Below are 22,397 nucleotides of genomic sequence, written 5' to 3' on the forward strand. Positions count from 1 at the left end.
TTCTTTACAAACAGAACTGGCTCACCCCAAGGTAATGAACTAGGCCGAATGAATCCCTTCTCCAGTAGTTATTCTATTTGCTCCTTCAGCTCCTTCAATTCTAAAGGGGTCATACGATAAGGTGCCTTATGGACAGGGGTAGTAGCAATTTCTAATTCTATAACGAATTCTATTTCTCTATCAGGGGTAAATCGTCCGTGAAGACCTCCAGATATTCTTCAACTATAGGTATCCCTTGAATCTCCTTACTATTACTACTTTCTTCGTGTACGAGAGTTAAATAAGCAGTGGCTCCATCAGCAATGCACTTTCTTGCTTACAAAGTCGAATTTCTACAATCTATCCTAGCGAAATTCTTAGACAACCAATCCATTCCTAAAATAATGTCGAATCCTAATAAGTCGAAGATGATTAAGTCCACTTCCATCAGTACTCCTCCTAAGTTCAATGGGCAGCTTCTCATTACGCGATTACAGGTGGTCGAGTGTCCATCGGGAAACGACACTACTATAGCTTGAGGTAACGTCTGGGTCGACAGGTTACATGTGCGTTCAAATGCCGCGGGCATAAAAGACCTCATAGCACATGAGTCAAACAAAGCGCAGATCATATACTCGCATAGCACGAGTTTACCTAATGCGTGAACACTACCAACTACTTAGCAATTATAACAAATAAATTATTTACTAAAGAGGGGTACTTAAGGAAAAATACCAATGATGACTCTCGTTTCTTCATCATCGGGAATTTCCTTGTTAATCTCTCTAGGGGTAATAATGTACACACAAACTTGAGCAGGTGGCCTCTGATTGGGCCAGTTGCCAGGTGCGTTTCCACCTTGCATGTTCTAAAGGCATCACGTATAATATGCACAGATTGATCGCATTGGTAACATACTCCTAATCCTACTTGGCATTCTCCACCGTGATTCCTTCCACATTTCTTATAAGTGGAAGGTGGCACCGTCATAACACCTTTGCTCTTGTTGGTATTTTGAATAGTCATTTTCTTAGTGTAATTTTCTCCTACAGAGGAAAAAGAAGCCATTTTTCTTTCTAACTTAATCTAAGCCATCATGTTTTGCTGCTCTGCTTCAGTTATCACGGCCATGTTAACTAAATCTTGGAAACTATTGATACAAAATCCGGCCACGTAACTACGAATTTGAGATTGCAGTCCTCCTTGAGATTTCTAGGCTTGCATCTTTTCCGTAGCAATCAAGTGGGAGCAAACCTTTCTAATACCATAAATTTTGCGGCATACTGCTCGATAATGAGATTGACTTCTACCAAAGTGGCAAACTTTTGGGCCTTTTGGGTCTTCATTGATTCAAGGAAGAACCAAATATCAAACTCATCTTTGAGCCTATACCAGGTCAAAGTAGTGATATGACCCAATTCCCTCATCAGTATCGTGGTGTCCCACTAGATGCTAGCTTCCCCTTGAAGCAAATGCTCTGAGTACTGTTCTTTTTGCTCTTCCGTACAGCCACTGATCATGAAGGTCCTATTGAGATCTCCTGTTGCTGCTTCATGGTTTCTGTCATCTGACGAATTGCGTCTGCCAACTTGCGCCCTCCATCCAAACAATGATCTTACTCATGACAAGTATTGGGCCCTTCGAGGTTCCTTTCCCTTCTTTCACATGCCATCCTGTCAGGTACGTGCATCAGATGCAAATCTTCACTTCATGATTCAAGCTTACCTGATCTAAAGATCAAAACCTATATTCTGGCATATACCTAAGGACACATGGGTTTACCTAGAGACGTAAATGCTCTGATACCACCCTGTGATGCCTCTAACCTTCACTTGGGATGTAACGGAGACATAGAGCATCAGGACATGCAACACAAGGTTACATACCCTCGTACGTGACAATTAATATGCAATGCATCCTAGAAATGCAGCCACCAGTATACAATAATCGTAACTGAAAGTAAGGGTGAAAATGAACTTATACCAGAATAACTAAAATCATCCTAATGATATTGATTAAACCATAAGTTCAAATCATCAGGTAGTTTAATCTTAGTATAAAATACCGAGTTTCCAAAAAAAATCTAAACCAGCTACTTCATGAGCTCTATGGCACGAAGGTTCAGGCCTAGAAATATCAAAATAAGATCAAGTGTCATGTCCATGTTTGGTTCCTTTTCAATCCTCTTGATCCACTAGTCCATTTGGTCCATTTGCATTTACAACTTCTATCATTTCAAATAGTAGGTCCACAAAGGGTGGGATTTACTTGAAATTCTAGTAAGTTAGACAACCAATGTGCACAAATATAAACTATGCGTGAAAAATGATAAACATAAAATGCATGCAATGCAGAAAATATATTATTTGTCTCCCATTCAGATTTATCAAGAAGATAGATTTTGATGCACATTTTCATAAAGAGAGCATAATTTTACTTCTGTAGCTTAAAACCTAGTCTTTCATAAAATCATAGAATTAACATAACGTATGTTAACATCACAATTCCCCATATGCACTATAAGTACCTGTCGGTGACCTTTGTACAACTCGCATTGAAACTATGTTGTCTATAAACTAGTTCTCAATGCATCGGTAATATAACATAACATCGTAAAAATCATAACATGTGGTTCATAACATATAACTTCACTCCGACGTTCTTTAAAATGAACCCATTCGAAACCTGTTGACTGTTCTTCATCAATTTAGGAGTTACTGCTCCATATTTAATCATTCTAGAGTAGACATGGGAGTTCCACCTGGATACTTTCCCATCTTAGCATTTGGGATGGTGATAAAATAATTTTTCATGCAATATTTTTAAAGAATGATTTTCATGATATGCGTGTATGTGGAACATTTCAAAAACCGATAGTTGTATGCAAAATGACAAAAATGGAACATAAGATGTGACATTTCATGCTCAAAATGATAGTTATAAAATGAATGCAGCATTTATCAATAATTCATAAATAATCATCAAAGTATAAGTTAGAGGCCAACTTACTAACTATTGAAGTTGGAAGTGATGTAGTGGCTATGAGAAAAATTGCACTAAGTTAGAATCTATATTATCTTAAGGAAAAATAAAACTTTCTAGATAAAGTGGAAATTAAGAAAATACTCCTAACTTCCAAATACTGCTACTAATGCATATGTTCTCCAAACTTAACCAGAATTCATAGTCATCATATCTTGCACATTCTAAGACCATCTATGCCTTAAAAAAAAAAATCAAAAGGGATCTTAGCCTATTCATTCTCAATTCGTGGCATGCTCTTTAGCTGATGCCTATATGAAATTTTGACTATTGATCATTAGGAATGCATGCTTGACAAATCCCTCCAATAAAAAGATGATCACTATGAATCCTCAGTGACAAAATAAAAGCTTAACTTTGAGAAAGTTCATCCCAACACTTGGGCTACATTTTGGTAGTGAGAATACCTGAGAAGTGTTGAGAATGTTTGTGAATAGTTATGAGTAGAGATTGAAGTGGGTTTGTGGGTCCCATTGAGAGTATTTTTAGATGTTTGGATGTATGAAGTATGTTGAGTTGTTGACTTTTGAATAGATAATTGAAAAAGGCGTGGGTCCCATCAATGATTGATTTTTTTTTAAATATGATTTTATTTATATATAATAGTGATAAATATTATAGTGATTTTATTTTTTTATTTATATATAATAGTAATAAATATTATACTGATTTTATTTTTTATTTATATTTAATAGTGATAAATATTATAGTGATTTTATTTTATTTTATATATAATAGTAATAAATATTATAGTGATTTCATTTTTTATTTATATATAATAGTAATAAATATTATAGTGATCTTATTTTTTATTTATATTTAAAGTGATAAATATTATAGTGATCTTATTTTTTATTTTAATTTAATAGTGATAAATATTATAGTGATTTTATTTTATTTTCTATATATAGTAATAAACATTATAGTGATTTTATTTTTTATTTATATTTAATAGTGATAAATATTATAGTGATTTTATTTTTATTTATATATAATAGTAATAAATATTATAGTGATTGCATTTTTTATTTATATATAATAGTAATAAATATTATAGTGATTTTATTTTTTATTTATATTTAATAGTGATAAATATTATAGTGATTTTATTTTTTATTTATATTTAATAGTGATAAATATTATAGTGATTTTATTTTATTTTATATATAATAGTAATAAATATTATAGTGATTTTATTTTTTATTTATATTTAATAGTGATAAATATTATAGTGATTTTATTTTATTTTATATATAATAGTAATAAATATTTTAGTGAGTTCATTTTTTATTTATATTTATTTTTTATTTATATATAATAGTAATAAATATTATAGTGGTTTTATTTTTTATTTATATTTAATAGTGATAAATATTATAGTGATTTTATTTTTTATTTATATTTAATAGTGATAAATATTATAGTGATTTTAGTTTATTTTATATATAATAGTACTAAATATTATACTGATTTTATTTTTTATTTATATTTAATAGTGACAAATATTATAGTGATTTTATTTTTATTTATATATAATAGTGATAAATATTATAGTGATTTATTTTTTATTTATATTTAATAGTGATAAATATTATAGTGATTTTATTTTATTTTATATATAATAGTAATAAATATTATAGTGATTTTAGTTTTTATTTACATTTAATAGTGATAAATATTATAGTGATTTTATTTTTATTTATATATAATAGTGATAAAATATTATAGTGATTTTATTTTTTATTTATATATAATAGTGATAAATATTATAATGATTTTATTTTTTATTTATATTTAATAGTGATAAATATTATAGTGATTTTATTTTATTTTTTTTTATATATAATAGTGATAAATATTTAGTGATTTTATTTTTTATTTATATTTAATCGTGATAAATATTTAGTGATTTTATTTTTTATTTATATTTAATAGTGATAAATATTATAGTGATTTTATTTTATTTTTTTATATATAATAGTGAAAAATATTGTACTAATTTTATTTTTTATTTATATATAATAGTGATAAATATTATTGTGATTTTATTTTTTTATTTATATTTAATTGTGATAAATATTATAGATTTTAATTTTTTTTTATATATAATAGTGATAAATATTATAGTTATTTTTGGAAAGATTTTGGTATGAAAATGGTTCATTGCGTTTGGCATGTGGAGTATTTCCAATAGTACGAGAATACTTGGAAAGTGTTGAGGTATGTTGGCTACCCAAACTAAGCCTGTCATGCCTAATAGAATCCTTAAATTCTAACTAAACCTCAAGTGATGCATGATATGACCTTTCTATCAATGACATGCTAGAATTAAATAATTCATTCTTCTTATCCCAATCAGAAGGTTTTCTAAATACTCATATTTCAAGCCTAGTTAAAATAAGTTAATTTCCTCAAATGAAGTATGATTAAAAGTCAAACCATACTTGATTTGATGATAAACACAAGATAGAGATTAAAACCTATTATGGCATGTTTCTAACCTCAAACTAAACCTTCAAAAATTATTCTCGGAGATACTTAAATCATATCATGAATTATCAAGGCATGTCATAACTAATAGCTTCACCAAAAATAATTTAAACACTAAACCTATCCACCAATAATTCGACTTCTAGCTAAACATGGTATCTCATGCTATAATCACCCAAAATTAATGCTAACACTAAAAAACATAACTTAACATATGAACTAAGATCTAGAGAGAATTATGACATCCAACCGTCCATTTTGGCTACTGCAGTCCATCTTGGCTACTGCAGGGATTCAAATCTCGAGCCCTTTTGAGAAATATTTTGGCCTACCCTCTTATGTAGGCAAGAACAAAACAAGGGCCTTCACCCATATTCTGGACAGGATCAAAGCTCAAATGATCAGCTGGAAAACTAACCTACTCTCAGCAGGCAAGGAAATTCTACTAAAGGCAGTTATCCAAGCTATACCGACATATTGCATGGGTATCTTCCTAATTTTTAAGGGTATCTTGAGCAACATAAACAAGATCATGCAATCCTTTTGGTGGGGTTTGAGAGACCAAATCCAAGATGCATTGGCTCAGCTGGCAGGGCATGGGAAAGCAAAACAGGAGGGGGGGACTTGGTTTTAGGGACTTTGAGGACTTCAACAAAGCTCTCCTGGCAAAACAAGGTTGGAAGCTCCTCACAAACCCCTCCTCACTTACAGCTCAAGTTCTCCAAGCAAAGTATTTTCCTTCAGCTGACTTCTCCACTGTAAAAGTCAAGAATGGTGACTCTTTTGTTTAGAAGAGCATTACAGCAGCCAGACCTCTACTACTTGAAGGACTTCTATGGAAGGTAGGGAATGGTCATAGTATTAAAATTTGGTCAGACAGATGGATCCTTTCTCCATCTTCTTTCAAAATCCAATCTCTCCCTAAGATCCTACACCATGAGGCTACAGTTGCCTCACTCATTGATCAAGACTCACACCACTGGAATATACCTTAGATCCAAGACATTTTCAGTCTAGCTAAAGCTAAATCTATCTCGAAAATCCATATCAATCCCTGTAATAGCAATGATAAGCTGATTTGGAGATGCACTGCCAATGGAAAGTTCTCTGTGAAATCTGCATACCACCTTCAAATGCCCCTTAAAACAGAAAGCTTGGGACAAGCTACAGAGCTAGGAAACAACACATGATTGTGGCATCACATATGGAAACTCCAGTTCCCAAATGCTTTCAAAGTTTTTCTGTGGAGATCTGCCAAGGACATCCTTCCCACAAAGGTGAACTTGCATAGGAGGAAGGTTATTGCTCACCATTGTGTCCAATCTGCCTGACTCACCTTGAGACCACTTCCCATGTCCTCTGGTCATGTAAAGTTGCTCAGGATGTTTGGAGTTGCAACTCGAGAAGACACCAAAAATGTAGCATTGAGGAAGCCCCCTTTACTGTAATTCTGGAGTAGCTCATTTAAACTCTACCAGTGGAGGAAGATAAAGTTATGGCATTCACTACAAAGCAGCTTTGACATAGGAGGAATAAATGGGTCTTCAACTCTCAATTCACCTATCCTCAACAAGTTATTAATCTTGTCTCCATAAGTATCTCAGAGCTGCAATTGTCAAGAGGCCTCCAACAGAAGAAAAATGCCCAGGTCCAACACCCTCTCAAATGGAGCAAGCCTCCACTCAATTGCTACAAGGTGAACTGGGACGCAACCATTGACAAAGTTAATTGTAGGGTAGGCATTGGTGTAGCAGTCAAGGATTGGGAGGGTCAGGTCACTGCCACCCTAAGATCCTCTTATGCATCCTTCCCTAATCCATTGCTGGGGGAAGCTTTGGCAGCCCTAAGAGCAGTCCAATTCGGTGTAGAGCTTGGTCTTACAAATGTCATTCTTGAAGGGGATTCCATGCTCGTGGTAAATTCTATAAAAGGAATAGAAGATAACTAGAGCTCAGTTGGCTTAATTACTCAAGACATTAGGCTGTTGTTAGCACAAGTCAGATCTTGGTCTGTAGTGCATGTCCCTAGACAGGTCAATGTAGTGACTCACTATCTGGCTAAGAGCTCTCTAGACTTTTCTAAGGACTCAATTCATGTAAAGGATTACCCTCATTGTATTCACAACCTCCTTAGTTGATTTTATTAATATGAAGCATTCGATTATTAAAAAAAAAAGATCTAGACAGAAAAACTTACAAAGATTTCGTAGCATTTGAAGCTTCCCACTCAAAGCTCACAACTCAAGAACTCACTTAGAACACTTAAGAACTTCAAAGAACTAGAGGATGAGAACTCTCAAGATCACTCAAGGGAGTTTGAGGAAATGAAGTGAGGAAGAAGTGAGGGTGGAGTGGAGTTTATATAGGCTCCAAGAGATGTGAGTGTCATTGGCAAGGAGGCCTCCCATTGGGGGTTTGGGAGGTTGTGATGATGCCACCTAGCCTAGATCCTCCTTAGGTGGTTGGCTCACTTGGTGATCATTGCACCTTAGAGTAGGCTGCAATGGCTATAGGGAGAGAGGGGCTGCTGAGTGGTAGGTGTGAAAGGGTGGTGCAAATAACGCAAAGGCTTAAGGGCTATTGGTGCTGCCAGGTATGGGGAATTTCACAAGGTAAAACTTTTTTGTCTTATTCATTTGGACTACCTTCTTGGCAATATGTGGCTAGTTAAAGGCACACTTGAGTATCCTCCATAGGTGTTTGACGGTGGGGATTGGGTGGTGAAGTGGTGATCAATTAAATTCAAATGAATGGAGAATTTTATGGGTGGTTGTCGAAATTTCAAGGGCCTTTTCAAATTGGACAAAATTTTGAGATTTTAGCTAAGGTTTTCGAAAATCAAGCTTGGTAGGAAATTCATGGATAAAAAAAATGAGGGGCCAATGACTGAAATATCCTTGATAGAATTGGTGTAAAATATTCGAGCTAGGGGCACATTAGGTCGTGCACACAAAAGTATATATGGGTGTCGATTGGTATGATTTTAGGGTTTGTCACGTCATTACCCTAAATGACATGTGTAAAGGTTTATCGAAAATTCTAATATGATCTATAAGTAATAGAAATGGATAATCAACAAGGAAATTTTAGAACAAAAAGGGTGAGAAATGATAAGAATAAAAATAAAGTTTAAAACTTGGTTTCAAGATCACTAATCGTGTGGTGATCGATCAATGTTCTTAACCAAGATTCTAAACTTAATTTAATTCTTTCTAAAGCTCTTAGGGTCGTGGACTACTCTAATGAACTAATCCTCTAAATTCAAATGTTGATCTAAGAGTTAATCTATAAGGGTAAACAGGCGGGCTGTTACATCCTCCCTCCTTAAAATAAGATTTTGTCCTCGAAATCGAGGTCCTAGCAAACAAGACATGCAACAAACACAAAATCAAGTGTGACTCAACAATTGTACTATGACGTGGGACTCGATAGGGGTCTGTCATGATCCTCATCAAAAACCTCGTCCTGAGAATGATAATAGTACTCATCGTCATGAAAGTCATAAAAAGCATTAACATGCTCCTTATGAAATCTCCACTGCCTAATCTCGTCACTCTCCAGCCAAGGATCTCCCTCCTCACGGAATCATGCACAACTCACCGAGGAGTCAGAAAGGTCTGAAGAGTCGAGAGGTGGGGAGTCAAGAATAGGCAACTCCAGCTCAGCTTCACTCAGCCTGGCGTTGCTCAGTAGCTTGGCTCGACTCAAAACCAAGACACTGTAGACTCATCCATCCACCTAATGGGATCAAGTGACTGACGCTCCTCGTGTGGTAGAGCTCTCCTCAAACGAATGTTACCCTTCCCATTGTGGTCAAGGATGTGAGTCCTATGGTACTCCAATTTCTCCAGAGTCTCCCTTATATGCTCAAGACGTCTACATCTCCTCTCAGCCATAAGTCTATGAAGTCAACTGGGGGTCGAATATCCTTGTCGTGCAACTCTATCAGTTCTAGCCATGACATAACTGCAAATGATGAGAGAAGTTTTGGGTCATAGGATAGAAATGGAATGCGTGCATGAATGGATGCAGATGCCTTGATGATGCCATGCAAGTTCACAAGCCAAACAAATAAGGGTGTTTGTTTCTCATATCGACTTCCTTTCCCCAAGTAGCTTCTTCGACATCGTGATCAGAATAGGAATTTTCTCATAAGTTAGGTCGGGTTCAAGCGAAATATCCCTCGTATCTACAATTGTTGGTATCTGTTTCTCGAAGCTTTTCTTGAGGGAAGATACGTGAAAGACATTATGAATTCCTTGGAATTCAGCTGGAAGATCTAGTCTATAAGCGACTGCTCCTACTTTTTGTAGTATCTCATAAGCTCCTACGTATCTTGGACTTAACTTTGCTTTCTTCCCAAACTGAAATACTCCTTTCATGGACAATACCTTAAGATAAACCCAATCGCCAACTTTGAACTCGAGGTTCCTCCTTCGATGTTCGGCATAGCTCTTCTGCCTATCTTGGGCAGCCTTCATCCTTTCCTTTATTAACTAGATTTGATCCTTCATTTCCTAAAGAATTCCAATACCAAGAATTTTTCCTTCTCCTACTTCATCCTTGTATAAAAGAGATCTGCATTTCCTTCTGTATAAAGTTTCGTAAGGTGCCATCTGAATGGTAGCCTGAAAGCTGTTATTATACGCAAACTCTATCAATGGCAAGAGCTTTTCTCAATTGCCCTTTTCTTGTAACACACATGCCCTTAGCATGTCTTCCCATGTTTAAATTGTTCGCTTGGTTTGCCCATTAGTCTGAGGCTGATAGGCACTACTAAATTTCAACTTGGTTCCTAGAGCATCCTAAAAGCCTTGCCAGAAATGAGAGGTGAAACACTTATCCCTATCAAATACAATCGTTTTCGAAACTCCATGTAGTCGCACTATTTCTGATATAAACAATCGAGTTAGTCGCTCTAATGTGTCGGTATTCTTTATTGGCAGAAAATGAGCACTCTTAGTTAGGCGATTGACTATAACTCAAATAGAATTATTTCCTGTCGAGGTCCTTGGAAATCCGACTACGAAGTCCATAGATATATCCTCCCATTTCCATTCTGGGATTGGGAGTGGCTGCAATTCTTCAGCGGGTTTTTGATGCTCAGCCTTAACTATTCTACAAATAGAGCATTTATTAACATACTCTGCTACATCTTTCTTTAAGCCTTCCTACCAAAAGTGTTGCTTTAAATCTCGATACATCCTTGTGCTTCCTGGATAAGCCGTGTATGGGGTCTGATGTGCTTCTTTGACAGGTTTAGGGGCAAAGACTAGATGAGATTTCTCATCTTATCTCATCTCATCTCATCATTACAACTTTTCCAGATTTTCATACAAAATATAATAAACAATTTAATTTTTTCAATTCTCAATTCAACTTTTTTAAATCTCAAAACAATAATAATATTTAAAATTAATATTTTAAACTTTCATCCAAAACTAAAATTTTCTCATCTCACTCTCCAAACCTATCGATTTTATCATTGATCTCTGGATTTGCTGGAATTATCTTCCCATTTTGGTAATATAGCAACCCATCATTCTTAACGGTAAATCCTTTTGGCCCTTCCTTCCTTTCTACTTTTTGCCTAACTTCTTCTAATTTGGGATATTCCATCTGCCACTTCTTTACTTCTTTCCACATAACAGGTACAATCTCTTGTACTGCAGGGAGAGATGCGTCTGGATGAAGATCATTAATCAACAAGTTCCTCATGCTGTGTAGAAGTGATCTTTCTTCCAAATTGGGATCGTCATTCCGTGACTTTCGACTTAACGCATCAGCTACTACGTTAGCTTTACCAAGGTGATACTTGATTTCACACTGGTAGTTGCTAATTGTTTCCAACCACATTCTTTGCCTCATAATTAAATTCTGCTGACTTAAATAAGTATTTGAGACTCTTGTGATCCGTGTAGATCTCGCAAGTTGCACCATACAAGTAATGCCTTAAAATATCAAAGTAAAAACTATGGCAGCTAGCTCAAAATCATGAGTGGGGTAATTTTGTTCATGAATCTTCAATTGTTGTGAGGCGTAGGCGACAACTCGCTCATTTTGCATAAGTATGCATTCGAGTCCTAATTTGGACGCATTGCTAAATACAACATAAGGCCTATGGGGTTCAGGTAGAGATAATACTGGTGCGGTTGTGAGTCTTTCCTTGAGTTCCAAAATACTCTGCTCATACTTCTCTGTCCAAATATACTTAGTGCCTTTCTTGCTTAGGGCAGTAAGGGATCTTGATTGCTTGGAGAATCACTTCACGAAACGTCAATAGTAGCCAGCTAATCCTAGGAAACTTTGGATCTCATGCACACTAGTCGGATACTTCCAATCTACCATAGCTTCCACCTTGTTAGGGTCAATTGATACTCCTTGACTTGAGATTACATGCCCTAGAAATTTCACATTCTTAAGCCAAAATTCACACTTACTAAATTTGGCGTACAACCTATGTTCTTTTAGCCTTTCCAAGGCCAAATGGAGATGCTCTTAGAGTAGATCTGTATGTCGTTAATGAATACAACTACAAAGCTATCTAGATAGGGTCTGAACACTCGGTTCATCGTCTCCATAAATGCAACAGGGGCATTAGTTAGACCAAATGACATGACCAAAAATTCGTAGTGTCCATATCTAGTTCGAAACGCTGTTTTAGGAATATCCTTATCTCTAATCTTGAGCTGATGAGTGCCCATATCTAGTAGTGTAGAAAATGTAGGATGTGAGAAATTTGCCCATATCTAGTAGTGTAGAAAATGTAGGATGTGAGAAATTTTGGATATGAGCAACAAACAAACATATACATGAAAGATTAAAAAAAGATTGATGAAACTTTGGTGAATTGTCTACTGAACTAGTGTTAGCAAAACACTCATTAGCATTCTGAGAGCAAAGCAAATTGAGAACTTTTTTGCATTTCTCTTAAGTAAAAGGAATTTGCGAATACTCATTGACTGTCTTTAAGGATCATGTGCAACTTGATTTGTAGTAGGACCTCTAACTCCTTTTGATTTGAACCTAGGTATATAATTATGAAACTTGTAACACTTATCCAAAGTGTGCCCACTCAAACCACAATGCGTACAAACAAGTTTATCTCTTTAAGTACCAAATAGATATTTACTTATTGATTTACTAGATGTATTATTGGGATCAAGAATGGATCTAGATCAAGCATGTAAAATTGCATTATCTATTGTTGGTACAACAACAAGCCGAATTTCCCTTTGTCTTTCTTCTTGCGTAACCAAAGCAAAAAATTTTATTTAAATGTGGTAAAGGATCTGGCAAGATTATCTAGGCACACACATGACTAAAAGATCCATAAAGCCCCATCATGAATTTCATAACCTATTCTTGTTGATGGGCTTTTGCAACATTCCTTGTAGCACCACAAGTACAACCACAAGTACAAGTTTATGAAAACTGATAAATGCTTAGTTCATCCCATAATCGCTTGAGTCAAGTGTAATAAGCACTCATAGGTTGTTGTTCTTGAACAAGCAAAACTATTTCTAACTTCAATTGATAGATACAAGAACCATTAGTTTGTGAAAAACATTCTTTCAAATCATCCCAAACTGCTTTTGCATTGGTGATGAAAACTATGCTAGATGCAAGTTCTTTTGAAACAGAATTCACCACCCACACCATATCATTGCACCGTGTCCAATACAAATATAAATGATCAGATTCAATAAGTGGAGGTAGAGTTTCATTGATAAAGTCAAGCTTGTTCTTAGCATTCAAAGCCATTAGCGTGGATTGTTTACATGTATGGTAATTATCACCATATAAAGGTTGTGTAACAAGAATGGTGCTTAGGTTATCACCATTTTGAAGAAAATATGGAGTAGAAGAATCCTCATAAGGATTAGGAAAAGATGCAGACGAAACTGCCAGTTGCAAGAAAAATAAAAGAATATCATATGCATTGAGCTTAATGCTTTGACACCATATCAGATAAACAAAGGAAATAAGATGGGAGCAGAGAACCATGATTGCAGAAATTTTCTTGTACCTTGAATTGAATTTAACACAATATGAGAATTATGTTTATATATACAATGAAGGAGTAGATGATTGGCTATTCGAGAGTAACCGAATCAGTTATGGAAATGTTAACTATACATTTGACTTATGTTGATCTAAAATAGATTCTAACAACAACCATTCGACCTCACCATGCACTATCAGTCCACAGGTAAAAGAGAATTGTGGCAATTTTTTATACTTGAAAGGCATCCACATCTTTGTCCCTTGTAGTTGTACAGTTCTTCCTCTTGTCAAACTACCCCATCCCACTTCATTTTCCTGGACATCCACATACACCACCTTGCCTACTATTTCCTCTATTTGGGTGCCCACCGTCCTTGGCACACATGTCAAAGGTAGTTTATGAAACTAGACCCAAAAACATTCATGGTAAAAAACCAACAGGTGGGATGGCGTATTGCCATCAAAGTTCTTTAACAAAAAGAGGAAGTTATAAAAAATCCTAGGTCGTCCCTCTTGGACCCTTTGCTTACCTGACAACTCCATGAAACTAAGGATAAACACATTGGACCGAATCTCAGTTATAGAGAAAGGAAAATGATATATCGCCCGATATATGTGACCGATGCCAGTGATCGATAGACGTAGCATGCCATGTCGCTAGTAATTTATATTGAAAACAAAATGAAACACGAAATGGAACTCGGGCTCACTGATTTTCTCCTCATTTGAAACCCTAAAGTTACAAAACTTGGGATTAGTCACCACTCGCCTCCCTCCAAGAGTCTGTGCTTTTTGAGTGCATTGAATTTGATACCATCATCTAAACTAGGGTACTGAGACTGATTGCAAAGGAAAATAAGGAACACTATATACTGAGTGATTTCAGGAAGGAATGAGTATAAAGTAAGGAAAAGAACAATTCTGTTCTAAGGTGTTAAAATTAAGAAAGCAAATATGAAAAGTTGAAAGGACCAAGATAGCGTTAGAGAGGTTTGAAGAGAGTATAGAGAGAAAGACTTGTAATCAAGGGGTGATATGTGTAGAGAGATGCAAACTTCTTCTCCTTTTATAAGCAGGAGTAGAGGGGGCTGAGGTGGGGTATTGCTAGTTTGGGCAGAAATCTTTCCCAAATTCCAGTGTAATTTTTATGACATAGAAACTTTGGAACTAAAGTAGGAGGCAGGGAGGAGGGAGAGGGGAGAGGGTTTAGGTTAGGGTTACGTAGATTGGGGGTATCAAATCTCAGATCATTTTCATTTTTTTAATATAACAAATAGTGACGTGGCATGCCACGTTGATCGGACACTGCTATCGGTCACTGTTATCTGTCCAACTTCCTCTTTTTCATAGTTGATCATACAATATCATTCCTTATAGCTTTTTTCGGCAAAAACCTTTCCTATTAAGCATTTCTTCCCTTTTCTCATTGCTTATTCAAAACTGAATTGTTGATGTTAATGGTCACACTTTCTTCTTTTGTTAACACAATTTTTTCTCACATATGTGATGGATTGTTTGCCATTCTTTAATCTCCACAATTTTCGAGAGGCTTGAAGACTTTCTCACCTTCTTTTGATCACTTTCTCACTCTCATTTGGTTACACAGATGAGATGAAAGTTGAATATAATATTATTAAAATATTATTTTTATTTTAGAATTTGAAAAATTTAAATTGTTTATTACATTTTATGTAAAAATTTAAAAAAATTGTAATTATTAAATGATATGAAATGAGATAATGTATGTAACCATTCGTTATAACTTTCTGATTAGAATTCTAGAGGAGATGGTTTTTTCTTTTCTCTTTTTAAATTAAATTATCATTCGGGTAGGACTTTCTGGCTAGAATTCTAGGATTTGGATTCCTAATATATGATTTAGGCCATATAAAATTTATTAAATAATTAATTTAAAATAATAAATTCTATTAATTTTTTTTTTTTTGTTATAATAAATTCTATAAAATCACTGAAAATTTACCTCACTGTCGCGTCTCTCTCGCTTGAAACAGGAGAGAGAGACACGGAGAGAGGGAACTTCATACGTTTAGACCGCCATCCCTGAAAAGCGAAAACAGGATAGTTTAAGAAGTATGAAGTTCAGGGTTTCGTACAGGCTCCCGATGTTCTTTAACCACACACGCGGCGGTTACCTCTACAACCAGCATCGCTGCTTCACTTCGCTTTTCAAAAAACTCCAAACAACCACTCCCGCGCGAGCTTCCATCAGTGGCGGACATGGAAGTTCTCAAGGTCAATCACTTCTATTGCGTGCTTCCTTATCTATTTGGAACTTCTGAAATTTAATTTTACCGTTTGTTTGTTTGGCTGCGTAGATAAACGAAAGACAAAAACACTGAAACAAGAATTTTGTAGTTTCCCATTGTCTGCCCTTAATTTTTTTTTGGCAGCGTTTGCTTAGTTCACAGCAACCTACTTTGTTTTCATCTTTATTGAGGGTAGGTTTTTTCTCTCAAGACTATTGAAATGTATTATCGATGCCAAACTGGCGTGAGATGCCTTAGGAAGCAAACTGTTAACTCCTTTGAAGAATCGTTGATATTTGTATTTTGTTGCTGAAAATTGAGTGAATTAAACCCATAAAATTAGTGAATCTTGAACTATCACACTTAAGAAGTTCTTGCTAAATTTTCGTTTATACTCCAAAAGTACAGAGTCAAGATTACAGTTCGAGCTACCTAGAGTCATTTATAAACCCAATACTTCTCTTTCCATGTCATTCACCAAGGTCCTATTCACACCACACGCATACTCTTATTAGGTTGGCTCTGATATTATTTGTAACTATTCAAGGGATGCGCTAGAACCTTGACTCTAGGGCTATAGTGCAACATTCTGAAGAGGATGTCAGGGACTTGGCTGAGGGAGAAGATAGCACTCTGAATTGTTTGTCCCACATTGGGTGTATGCAGGTGATTCTTTTCTGGTTCCTGGTGCAACCGTGGCTACATTACTGATGCTTGGTGTTCTCCATGCTCGTCGGCTTTACGATGAAAAGAAGGTATATATTGGTTATATCTATGTCACATACTAATAATGTTTTGGTTATGTAACTAGAAGTGCATTTTTGTGCTCATCATGGATGATGGTTATAGAATTATAGATTCATAGATTCTGTTGAAGTGATAAGAAAAGTTTAGGCAAGAATCACACCTGACTGATTCTGCACTTTGTAAGTGGAACCAAAAAAGAAAAAAGAAAAAGCAAATCAGAAGTTTGAGTTAACCTTGAATTCATAGCTATTATATAGGAGGGGACAGGGAGTTTTAACTATTTTGTAGGTTACTTTGAGATAATCTTATGTTTTCTTTTGATAAGGAAAAATTTATTAATATTAATAGGCGTAATCAAGTACAATGGGTGTACAAGAGAGAACCTAGCCCATAATAGAGAACCCCTAATGAACAGTAAGGCCTCGTTTGTTTTCACAACTCATCTCATTTCATCTAATCATTATAACTTTACCAAATTCCCATACAAAATAAAATAAACAATTCAACTTTTTCAAATCCCAAAACAGAAATAATATTAAAAAATATATTTTAACAATATTTTATTCAACTTTTAACTTTAATCTCAACTCATCTTATCTCATCTGTGAAAAAAAACGAGGCCTAAGACCTTTCAATATACACCAAGCCCAATCTGGACAAAACGTGCCTCCTCACGGCAAAGCAAATCACTGTAACTACCCCAACCCCTTGTTTTCACAAAACTAAGACTCCACCCAAAACTCCCTTAGAAGCTAAATAGGACCATTCTACATACTACACCTGAAACGAATACTCCACCCCTTCCTACAAGGACAGAGGAAGGCTTCATCCTACCCTCCCTCGACTTGAACTACCTCCCTTATGCTAACCCTGTAGTCATAGTAATTATGTACATGACTAATCAATTTGAGCTAGTATATATATCAAAATGATGGGGTCTTTCTTACTCAATTAAATAAATATAATTTATTTTAAAAGTTTTAATTCAAAGTTGAAGGGCCCTAAATTCAACTATATTCAACCTCCCTCACACTCTACCGCTCAGGACAAGCCCTTGAGGGGCTATCGAGACTGAGTTACTGGCATGGTCTTTATATGGCTTTGCCATTGTGTGAGGTATAATAATAGGAGTTTTAGAATGGGTATTAATTTTGATTTGGAAATGTATTTAAATATACGAGTTTCATCTAGTTTAGAAACACACGGCTACATTAAGTTCCATTCTGTTGCAATTGGTCCCAATGTTGCAAGGAAAATGCTACGTTCACATTCATGACTGCTATACATGGATATGATTACATTTTTCCTGCAGAGAATTTAATTCTGGAGGAGGACAAAAATTATGTTTGAGAAGTGAGACTGAAGCACCAAGCACATACAGATTAATAGATAACTGTGCAAAACTGGTGCATGGGTGTGTATGTGGAGTGTGTCTCGTATTATTCTTGTCCTACTATCAATTTTTTGGCGTTCACTCATTTGTTTAATCTTTTTCTTTCCCCCTTGGTGATAGCTTGAAGAGGCACGAGAAAAAGGAATTGAATTAGAGTTCCAACCTGATGTAAAAGTAATATCTCTATCAACGCACCCGTATATGTTTGTTTTATGATGCTTTCACTATTTTATGGCTGATATGTTTCTTTGAACATATGTCGTGGTCTTCTTCTCTAACTTCAACATCATTTATTTTTTGTCTTTGCCAACCTAAGGCAGCATTTTTGGGACTGCTACCGCTGCGTTCTATCTCTAGATTTTGGGGTTTCTTGACAGACTTGGTGAGTATCCTTCTGTTTTTATAAGATGACAAACTCAGTTGTGTCAAAAAATATGTAAAATTAATTGAAGTTCCTGTAGTATTGCAATCTAAAGTTAATCCTTGGATTTGAACTCACTGCCATCTCAGGTATGTCTTCATGGAGTTTGATATTTTATGAATAGTTGTCAAAAAGTAGACCATGATGATAGCTTTTGGGGAATTATATTGGAATTACTCTATTGAAGGGATGTTTTTAAAACTTTAGGTAGCTTCAAAGTAGAGATATTTTTTTTTTCCTGCAATATTCTCTCACCTATTGAAAGAAATACGGCTAATTGATAAATACAATTATCTATATATGCAGCTTTTGCATCATAGTTGAGAGACAAGGGAGCTTAGCTTGTTGACCTTTTCTCTCTCTTTTTGGTTAGATGGGTGATGCGAAGCATAGTTGGTGACGTGTTTATTTTTTGGTCAAATCTCTATTACTGAGAACTGTGCTTGATTGAATGTCTGAGGCAATGTTTTTCTATTTCTTTTGTCGAATTTATTGGTCGTTCAATTTTAGATTGAAATATATGAGGACTCTCTTCAGAAAAGTTTATGTGTTAGAGCATTCTCTGTTTCTTATTGAAAGAATTATTTACATTTGATGCCATGTCCTGAATTTTGTTTTTGGGATGATGTGATATCTCATATGATAAGGATAAAGGTAGGTGGTGTATGAGATCCTACATTGATTGGGAAGGAGAAGTTCCTGCTCTTTATAAGGGCCCAATGGGGCTCCAATTGTATCATTGATTAGTCCTTTTGGAGTATAGACCATGTGGTTTGTGAATTCTATTGAGACGATACAAATGATGTCTTCTAATTTGCTAATTCTTAGAATCATGTTTTGTTGAAGTTATTTAATGGGGGAGCATTGGTTATAATTGGTTTTGGGAATGCATATGTATCTGATACTGTGGTGTCAGTCTTTGAAGTTCGGTTTGGGTCTATTTTATGGAGTTCTTGGCAACAACATTAGAAGGTAAGATGAAAAAATCAACATCTTTTTTCTTATGGCAATTGAAAATGTTTTCTGCCCTACACGTTTGGCATCCATCTAGTATCCAATAATAGTTTATTCTCCAAGGTGGGTCCAAGAGGCCCTGCCTTGGCGAGGTTCCACATCATCAGTAAAAAAAATCTTTCTGCTATAGTTAGTTGACAATATATTTGTATTGATGTTTAAATGTGTCATGTGGGTACTTCAGATGATGTTATGGTTGTTGCTTGCTCTATTAGGACACATACTTGGCATGTTTAAGAAGATTTTCTTTTCTACTCTGATATTTTGCTCACATTTCTCCCACATTCATGTGATCTTTTATGATTATGTTATTTTGATATGGATTTACTTGGTGAAATAATTATGCTCTTAGGAACTTCCTGTCTGGCTGCGTCCTTATACCTATAGAGCCTGGGCTCGGGCATTCCACTCAAGTATGATTGTTTTACCTTTTTATTTTCTTGTCATTGCAATAATTTTTACTGCTTTCTTGTTGTTGCTTGTAGGCTTTGTGGCACTTTATCAGTCTGTGAAGTTTAGAATTGAGCAATTAGGTTATCACAGTTCCTCAGTTTTTAATGTAATCCATTCTCTAACTGCATTTAATGGAGAAGGTGAAATTATTTCTCTTGCTCTTTGTTAGAGTGTTAAGAGGAAAAAGTCCAGTTCATATATATGATGACATGTTGGAGTTCTAGGGAATGTCCGATCTGATGATAGACTTGGATTAATGGAGATTCTTTCAAAACAAAAATTGTCATCACAAATTTTTAATAACGCCATGGATAATATAAGGAAAAGGCATATTGTTGTAATTGATTTCTGCTGTATGTGTAAGAGAAGTGGGGAGTTTGTAGATCAGTTTTACTCCATTGCGAAGTGGCTAGTGGATTGTGGAGTATTTTTTTTAGCCGAGTTGGTGTGCTGGGGCCATGCCTAAGAGATTAGTGGACCTTTTGACTCTTGGAGAGGATTAGTTATTATGCCACAAATTCCAACGATATGGAAAACGATCCTTACTTGCCTTATATGGTGTATCTGGTGGGAAATGTGAAATTATCCAAGTATCCCTGATTATGCATGTTAATGCTAAGCAAAAGCTATTAGCATGGATTAGTAACCAATATAAAATATTAAGAGCATTAACACAATAATTTGATTACGAAGGGAAACCCTTTGAATAACTCCTTAAAGGTAAAACCTTACGTGATAACCAAACCCAGAAAAGCCAATTTTATTGATTGAAAGTATTACAAGTAAACCGTTTACAAAAACTTTGTAACTAGACACGTTTACCCAAGACACAACCCGCTTGTCTTCTACCGCAGTAGATAGTCAGAACCTCTGACACTCTCCAATCTTTGTCTTTCCTATTGGAACCTCTAGTGGTTGAACTCGAACACGGCAACTCCCCCTTGGAGTATGCTCTCACTCAATCCCACGGACTGAGCTTTTTGGAAAATCATTCTCTCAAGAATTTTCTCCTGCACGATCTATTGAAGTTCTACCCAGATCTTCAAGCTCTCAATACTTGTGAATGTGCTATTCAAGTGTTCCTTGAAAACCTCAGCCGACTCTTCTACAAACAAGCAATGCTATGATTGATTTGGAGAAGGACTTTGTTGACAGGTTTATCCAGAATCTCAGTCAGATACGTTGCTTACTATTTGTGAACATCTCAGACTGGATCGCTTCTTTTGGATTGGATCGAGTTCAAATCAGCTTCGGTTTCTTCAATAAAGCTTGCATCTTTATCTTTTCAACTAACTCTTAGACTTGAAACATATATATGACTCTTGTAGCCTCTTATCTTATAATATTAACAAGATTTGATAAGAGTTACAATTCAAACATTTATCCTTATCGGATAAATATTCATTTTTATTGGATGCAATCCTAGAGTCCTATTTAAAATTACATTCATCCATAATTCGAATTAAATACAGACTCATCTAATCCTAGCCAAACATAAATTACATTTCAATCTCCCGCTTTGGTCGATTGATGACAAAACATATATTGAATGAATGTGATTTAAACCTGCAAAAACAACTAACCAAACCACCAGCAAATATCTCATATAGAAAGTCAATACTTCTTAAAAAAAAAAAAAAAAAAAAAAAAAAAAAAAAAAAAAAAGAAAAAAAAACATCATAGGCAAAATATTTGAAATATTATAATGAGTCTTAACGTAACCACACACATGTCAGTTTAATGTAGTAGGTGAAATCAAAATAATAAAAGCAAATCATTGTTCAATATGCAAACCAAAAGAAACTTTTTTAAAAAAATTAATAAAAGGTGGTAAAGGTGGTGGTGGTGGTGTCCTCATTTTGTCTGCACTGCTCTGCTACTCTCTTTGTTGACAGATTCATCCCATCTCCCCCTATGTGTTGTCAGCATCAGTTAGAATCTGATTTTTCTTCTTCTTCAGGTGGATTTACTGTCTTCAGAATCTGATCCACATCCAGAACAACTTGCTGCAGCCTATCATTCACCTTCTCTGGCTCGTCCTGCAGGTCTACTAGCATTTGTTCCATTTTTTCTTCCCATTTATCCACAAAAGAGTCAAATTTTGATTGCAAAATCTGAAGTTGTTCAAGCACTTTGGTGGATTGGCCTGGGGCAGGATGAGAAGATGTGGATGCCTCAGCGTGACTTCTTTTCTTTCCACTACCCACAGTTTCTGACTTGGTGACCGTTTTAGAGATCTTCCCATACATCTTTACTGTTTCTTCTGTGCTCCTTAAAGGAACTTTAGCATTTCTGGCCAACTTAGTGATGAGACCTCCAAATGGCAGATTTTCCTTGTCTGTCATGTCAACCCTGGCCTTGGAAATAACATCAATAATATGGGAGGGAAGATCTATAGGTACACCTTTAACTAGAGCATATATAAACTGGGTTTTTTCAATTGTTAGCTCGGTATGCCTAGTGATGGGCCAAAAATTTGTCAATACAACTTTTGCAAGGAATCTATGTTCGGGGCATTGACTTCATAGAGAGTCTACGAATCTTTGGGGGCCATGCTGGTGCGTTGGACCCAGCAAACAAATATT

At 35.4% G+C, this 22,397-nt stretch overlaps 2 protein-coding genes across 4 annotated transcripts in view; one reads left to right on the plus strand and one right to left on the minus strand.

The window, feature by feature from the left end:
• Positions 1-540: 540 nt before the first annotated feature.
• Positions 541-22,397, plus strand: part of LOC121234861 (phosphatidylserine decarboxylase proenzyme 1, mitochondrial) — a 45,111-nt gene continuing 23,254 nt past the window's right edge. For 2 of the 3 annotated variants that reach the window (XM_041130988.1, XM_041130990.1), the window contains exons 1-5: positions 15,557-15,770; positions 16,451-16,539; positions 18,045-18,098; positions 18,241-18,306; positions 19,712-19,772. In XM_041130988.1, the coding sequence (XP_040986922.1) occupies positions 15,611-15,770; positions 16,451-16,539; positions 18,045-18,098; positions 18,241-18,306; positions 19,712-19,772 (430 nt within the window). In that variant the 5' untranslated portion in view covers positions 15,557-15,610. Of the gene's footprint in view, positions 546-15,556; positions 15,771-16,450; positions 16,540-18,044; positions 18,099-18,240; positions 18,307-19,711; positions 19,773-22,397 lie in introns of those variants that run through there. The other variant, XM_041130989.1, reaches the window with a different exon arrangement.
• LOC121235440 lies at positions 9,599-9,991 on the minus strand. The gene has a single exon (XM_041131786.1). It carries the CDS (start codon positions 9,989-9,991, stop codon positions 9,599-9,601), a length of 393 nt encoding a protein of 130 aa, XP_040987720.1.

This window comes from Juglans microcarpa x Juglans regia, chromosome 6D, assembly GCF_004785595.1.
Source record: "Juglans microcarpa x Juglans regia isolate MS1-56 chromosome 6D, Jm3101_v1.0, whole genome shotgun sequence".
NCBI lineage: Eukaryota > Viridiplantae > Streptophyta > Magnoliopsida > Fagales > Juglandaceae > Juglans > Juglans microcarpa x Juglans regia.

Bases quoted from the DNA above. Each gene is read 5' to 3' on its own strand.
- LOC121235440 (XM_041131786.1), bottom strand. From the start codon at position 9,991: ATGAAGGCTGCCCAAGATAGGCAGAAGAGCTATGCCGAACATCGAAGG.